Source organism: Triticum aestivum, chromosome 3B (genome assembly GCF_018294505.1).
Source record: "Triticum aestivum cultivar Chinese Spring chromosome 3B, IWGSC CS RefSeq v2.1, whole genome shotgun sequence".
Classification (NCBI taxonomy): Eukaryota; Viridiplantae; Streptophyta; class Magnoliopsida; order Poales; family Poaceae; genus Triticum; species Triticum aestivum.
The window spans coordinates 839,796,023-839,802,936 of NC_057801.1; the positions used below are offsets into that span (position 1 = coordinate 839,796,023).

Below are 6,914 nucleotides of genomic sequence, written 5' to 3' on the forward strand. Positions count from 1 at the left end.
TTCAAGAAAGAATATATAATATTTAGTTAACTGCTAAGAGCTAGTTTCATTTTTGCCGTTATTTTCTTGGGGCTAATGAAAACCTAATGCCCTTGCTCTCTAGCGCAATTCGGGCAGAACGATACAACCTTCCACCAGACTGGCCAGCCAAGCTCCTAACTGACCGCGTCCCAGCTGTGCTCAACAGCCCGCAAGCTTCCAAACAAAAAAGGAAAGAAACGGGCGCGTGCAATTAACGCACACCACGCCGGCCGGCCACACCCTGCGCAGATCAGATCGAGGCCTCTCCGCCCCATTCCGACCTCTTTCCGTTCCCTTTCCGACCGAATCTCCCTCGAGCCCAGCGGCGATGTTCACTTCCAAGCTGCATAACCTGTGCCAAAAGCTGCGGTGGCCGGGGCCGGCCTACGCCGACCGGTGCGAGGGCCCAGACCACGCGCCGACTTTCCATGCCACCGTGGCCGTCGGCCGCGCCGTGTTTCGCTCGCCGGCGGCACCCGGGCCCCGCACGCGCAACCAGGTGCGGGATCTCGCCGCCAGGGCAGCCTTCGAGGTCCTCGCCGGCTGGGAAGCCCCTCCGCGGCTACAGATACTGCCCGGTGAGTGTGTATGTATTGTATGCGCGCGCCCTAGCTACTACAGAAGATCCGGTTTTGTTCTAGATTCTAGGGCTCCTCCTCACTCCTCAGTCCTCTCCACCGTATGTACTGCTCTCCTCCCATGCCGCGCGGCCGAAGCAGACGCCCAAGGGCCTCGTCGTGCTCGCCAAGATGACAGGAAGACGACATGTTAACACTACAAACTCTACTCCGCACTCAGGAGATGGAGTCATGGAGATCCGAAAAATCTTCAGCGCCTGCAGACCACCACTTCAATGGTGGGCAGCATGAGACAAATGGTCCTCGTCACTAAAATTGAGTTGATTTTATTTTCCATCTCTCATGCTATTGTGAAGCTTCTGATTGGCAATCTTGCCACTAAAATGGCATGTTCTTCCGCACCTGTTTCTACTAACCCGTCGTACTCACTATTTTCTGTACTGCAGAAACGCAAGTTCCTTACAAGTGGCAGTTACAAGATTATGCTCAGAAGAGACAGAAAGATTTACCATTGTATCACACCATTCAGAGTGGTCCACTTCACCAGCCAATGTTCAGGTCAACAGTCACCATAGATGGCCGCACCTTTGAAAATCCGCAAGACCACAACACAAAAAAGAAGGCAGAATCGGCTGCTGCGGCAGCTGCCCTAATGGCATTAGCCGACCAAGCAAAACCACGGGAGAAAATGCTACTGGTTGGTTTCACCTATTTTTTGATTCTTATTATGGGATGGTTTAGACTTGCACGGCCTCACCTATATATTATATATAATAAGCACTAACGTCGTTCACAACTTATCTGTATTATTAGTAGACGTGTTCATCTCCCATCTCAGATTTCAATATTGGAGAAAATAAAAACTGAATTGATTCACCGACTTCATCTAGTGAGGATTGACAAATTTGACTCTCTATCATATGTTCAGCCGCAAAAACAACCCATGTCCTTCCAAAAAATAAAACCTCGTCTCAAAATTTAACCAAAACCAACACTTTTGCTCCACGCCAATCAGTCCGCTGTTGAAATTGGCTAGATTAGCACCATGTTTCCCGCTACCATTTTTCCGACCAAAAACAATGTTTCACAAGTCAACGCCCTTGCGCTGACTTTTGGGACCTCAATGCCAATCACGTTGGCACCGAGAATATTTCTTAGCTTTGCATTGGGCAAGCTAGCTAGCCAGTGAGCTTGTCAAGAAATTATGCATCAAAGCTAGCTAATAGCAAACTAACTAGTTTTTGCTTCAATGCTAGACACCAATTGAGGTGGTGTTGACGTTACAAAGTTCTACACAGAATACTATGGCGTTGACCATGAAATATTGTTTTGTCTATGGAAATGCTAACCTTTTTTCTCAACTCCACGTATTCAGTGCTCAATGTCAATTGAGGTGGCGTCGAGGTTACAAAGCTCAACGCCAAAGACCATGGCGTTGACCACGAACTGTCGTTTGTTTGTGGAAATACTAACTTTTTCTCAGTGCCATGTAGCAGTGCTCAATGCCAAGATACATGGTGTTGAGATAGCCAAGTTCAACCCGATGTTGGTTCTAACAAGGCAAAAGCATTAGATTTGGTTAAAATTTTGAACAAAGGATATTTTTGGTTTAACATTCGATAAAGGGTCAATTTGTTCATTACCGACCTGCATTTAGTATCTGTGGAAACAGTTAAATTGGTGTATTAATGAAATGACTTTTATATTTAATTCTGTGAAAAAAATGATGCACAGAAAGATTTGAAGGGATATACTATACTACTGATTTTTTTTGACAATGTGCAAAATTTGGCAATTTTCATCTAACAGACTGCTTTACCTGTTGTAGCTGACTCAATTCATGTATTTCTTTGCCTGGAATCCAAATTAATTATAAGGTTCAGTTACACACTTGTAGTGAAAATTTTAAGAAAAAAACCTTGTTTTAGGTGGAAAACTGGACAATGCTTATCATTCTATAGTTATGGAAGAGCTTAGGCTATAATTTATAATATCCTAATAGCTGTGCGAAGTCAGAAATACTTATGTAAGGTATTTGCTTAATTTGTAAATACTATTTTGTAGGTTCATGAAATGGTGCATACAAATCCCCGACTTGTATTACCTGAGAAAAAAGGCTCTCCCAAATCAACTGTGCACGTTACAGAAGAATGTTTTCAAGGGGAGCCTTCTAAGAAGCAAAAACAGATGCATGTTGCTGAGTTTGATTTTCAAAATTCCCAAAATAATAAGTAATTTAAATTCCAGAAATCAAGGTTAATATTGGGAGCAAACTTCATGAGTAGTTTTTTGTATTATTTTCTGTACTCAATATCTGCAAAGAAAATGTGATATGGATATTATTTAGCTCGTTCTTATTCATTATGATTGTCATACTTCGATGAGCTGGCTGACTGGTGTACCAGTAGTGCAGTGTTAGGTATCAGATTATTAACACCTTGAAACAAAGGAAATTTCTGAATCTAGCTAGTTGTTATAACTCCCGAGCAATCCTGACACTAAAACATAAATCCCCTAAAATGGCAACATGTTACGTCTAGCCTATGCATACTCTATCATGTATCATATATCAGTCAGTATGAAAATGCTAGACTCATTAACAAGATTAATCTGATTTCTCTAAGCATAGCACCAGTCGCCTCCCTAATTATTATTTTCTCAACCTTGTTATGCTAAGAGGAGTTTACATCTGCATGTACTCGACATCGATGATTGTGTTGTATTTATCTTGATATTTACACACCTCCACTCTTATGGGTACAGAACCAAGAGCTGAGGCGGCGACAGCAGCAACTGTGGCACATGTTGCTTGTGCCAAATGCGGTTTCTCAAAGTCAATTGACAGGATCAAGGTCTACCGACGCCATCCTGAAATGGTGTTACCAGATGGGGCGACCATACTCCCCTTTAGCGACGATGAGTGGGTGGCTGTGAGGCTACCCTCCCCTCAACCCTGAAGGTATTCTTTGCTTAAGCATATTCCCATCGTTTATTTATCAGTATCCATTGCTCTCTGCTCGCTGCACAATTAAGTTGTTTTCTCTCTGTGTCCAAATTCCAGATGCAGATGGTTGGTGCTAGCGCAGCCAATGCACCTGCGCTGTTGTATATGTTGTAGTTTTACCCCAAGTTTGGCTCAACATATCCACACTGCAGCTTTATTATGTGCCTCTTCGATTCGACATGGTTATAGGCTTGATGTAATAAGTGTATGCTGATGGTAGTTGGCCCTTGGCCAACCATCTCGCTAGCTAAACCTGGATTATACATGTTATCACCAAGTTGTCACTTTGAGTTTACAAGACTGCAACTTTAATTATTGGGACCATTCGGAGTTCTGATCTATAGCTTTCTTCTTTGCTGAATGATTTAGAGGGCCTCTGTCTGAGTGCTGATATGCCGGCAGGCCTATGCTCACTCACGGTTAAGAACTAAGTAGGAACCCACCTTGACACAAGGTCTACACCTAGCCCTCGCGTGTTGCCTCTCCGCAACGGCCTAGCCGCCGGCAGTACACCCCACCCCACCCGTCCTCCTCCTCGCCGCCGCCTGATCGCTTTGCCAGGCAAAGCCGCGCAGCTGTGGTCGCGCGTCAGGACTGTTTCTCCTCGCTCGGGTTTTGTGGTGCGGGGCCTGCTGGTCTCAGCCGAGGCGCTTGGCTCGCCCGGCGGTGTGGGTGTAGTTGCTGCCACGTGGTTGCGGTCTTGTCCGGTGCCCGCCGTAGCGGCTTCTGGTCGGGGACGGGAGGAGCTGCGCTGGTGCTGTGAATCCAGCGAGCTGGTGCTCAGATCTGTCGTCTGGCCAGGATGACAGCGAGTGTTTTTTTTAGAGAAGGAGGATGACCCGCGGCCTCTGCATCTGGGCTATGCATACGGCCACTTTATTAATTATTCTCACAAGATCTTACAAAATCAATACAACAGTAAGACTAAAGCCGCCGTCTAAACAACAAACTGTCGCTACACCTATCCAGTTGATGAAGGAGCGCAGATAGCCTGGGCCTAATACCAAACAGACATCGCATCCAGCCTAACATCTAAGACCTGAGACCCCAACCTAGCCACTTGCCGGGTCTGGGCACACACTGGTCCGGCGTGCTCTCAGAGGCCACCGCCGCCAACTGTCACCGCTCCATCTTCAGAATTGTACTGATGCATCAACCTTGCTCGGTCTAGCTATCGTCGACGCCACCACGGCGCGCAACGGCACCTCCTCCCTGCGTGCAAACCGCTGAACACGTCGCGGTCGCCACTGATACACCTCAGCACCATGCTGCCAAGTATCACCAACCGACACAGCTTGAAGTCCTTGGAGAATCTGTCGTGCGTAGCACCTGCCGACTAGGCATGACCAAGCGTAGCACCTGTCGGTCAGGCATGACTTGACATCTCCACCAAAGCTCCACCTCCTGCCTCTGACTTCCAGCGCTGCTCGACAAACGATGCTCCAAGAGAGAAACGACACCGTAGTGCCGCCATCGTCCGATCTAAAACACCAGATCCTAGGGTTTCCTCCGGAGCAGTATGAGTGGGTCGACAATAATTACACGACGATGCCTTCATGAAGGTAACGGCATAGAACGCCGCCATCGCCTGCCGTCGGCTCGGTTTTCACCGGCAACCATGTCTCCCCAACTCGCAGCCGGGACTAGATGATGGATCTCGAGATCCGATCAACAAGCTTCTGGCCGGCCACCGCCGACGAACAGGATGACCACCAGCACTGGCTACACCGGCCAAAACAGATCTGCCATGGGTGCCGCCAAGCAGTCCACCAAGTCCTGACGCCGCCGCCGATCTAAAGCCAGATGACATGCCGCCGAAGACCGCATCACGCCGCCGCCCGATCCAGGCCAGCCGCCACAGCAGCCGCCCGTGGCCCGGGGCAGGGCCGACCGCCGCCGCTGTCGAAGCCAACGCCGTCGCTTGTAGATCGGCCGCACCTCCACGCATGTTGGGGTCCCGCCACCCCTGAGACGCGGGAGGGAGGAAGATCCCCCGCCACCGCCGTCAGCCTCCGGACGCAAGCCGGCGGCGTCCTCCGGCGGCGGCAGGAGGAGGGGAGGAGGATGGGCTAGGCCCCAGCGGCGGCTAGGGTTGGGGAGCCACCCGAGTCGCCCGAGCGGGCCTTCTCCCTCTCCCTTTAGTGACCATCGATGACAGCGAGTGTGGCGTGGGCACATGGCCCTGGGGCACGGCTGTTCTCCGGCATGGATCTGGCTTCCTCCGGCGGCTATGGCTCTGCTGGTGTGGTGCGCAACGGTGCATGTGCTTGTCTGCATAGGGGTTGGTGCTACAAGTGTTCTTTGGCCGTCGCTGGGGCGTGACGAGGTGGCCGGACGACAACGGTTCGTGGATCTGGTGCGAGGGAGGTCGTCGTCATGGGGCCTAGCCGGTGCGTTATTGGCATTGCCAGGTGGCAGTTGGCAATGAGGGCTCCAAGGTATTTCTCAATAGCAAGGACGGAGGATGGCTGTATGGCGGTGCTGCACTTGGAGGTGGGAGCGGGCTGTCATGGCGGCGTGAGCAGTCATCTTGGTGGTGGGTGGCGGCGGTGAGCTGAGTCACGTGCTTGGTTGCTGCCGGTGGTGGTTTGGTCGGTTGGCTGTGGTGACGTTGGGTTTGGTGAGCTCCCGACGAAAGCCGAGCGATGTCGGCGTCTGTGGTGTCCTAGGACGTCGTTTCCTCTTTGGTGGTGGCGCCATGGAGCCCCTTCACCCCCCTTATGAGCTTGGTCGGGAGGTCTCCGGGTGAAAACCCAAGCTTCGTCTTTTCTCAAAGCGGGTGTCCACAACAGTCCACGTCGATTCCCCATTGGAGGTGAAGCCTTGGTGGCCTGGCCTCTCGTCAGTTGGTGGTGGCTCATGCGGTTTTGTTAGCTTCATCGTCGGGCTAGGCAAGTGTGTTGCCTTGGGATCGGTGTGGAACTCGTAGAGGTGATTCTGGAAGTCTCCTGTGCATGGTGTTGTCTTTAGTCCATTGGGCTGCAATATCATCCACTTAGTTGGTTTGCGGCCTCGAGGCTAGTGGGGAAGTCGGAGAGGTGGCTCCAGAGATCTCATGTGCGCAAGGGTGTTTGCTTTGGTCGCTAGGGTGATGGAGCCATCGACAAGGCTAGTGGGCAGCCTCGGGGTCGGCATCAACATCGGAGCGGCAGCTCCGGAATACGGTGGTGGGTAGTAGGTGTCGTCTCTTGTCACTTAGGCCGCAATGTCCTCGGCTCGGTTGGTGTGCAGCCTTTGGGCTGCCGTGTGCGCTTGTTACAATGTATTGATTTTCGAAAAGTTTTTACAATTCTCTTCTTAATGAAAATATA

At 50.3% G+C, this 6,914-nt stretch overlaps 1 protein-coding gene across 1 annotated transcript; it reads left to right on the forward strand.

Moving 5' to 3' along the window:
* Positions 1 to 281: 281 nt before the first annotated feature.
* On the forward strand, positions 282 to 3,928 carry LOC123067004 (double-stranded RNA-binding protein 1). The gene is made up of 4 exons (XM_044489968.1): positions 282 to 599; positions 1,046 to 1,296; positions 3,363 to 3,558; positions 3,661 to 3,928. The coding sequence occupies exons 1-3, from the start codon at positions 350 to 352 to the stop codon at positions 3,531 to 3,533; spliced, it is 672 nt and encodes a 223-aa protein (XP_044345903.1). The 5' UTR covers positions 282 to 349; the 3' UTR covers positions 3,534 to 3,558; positions 3,661 to 3,928.
* Positions 3,929 to 6,914: the final 2,986 nt, after the last annotated feature.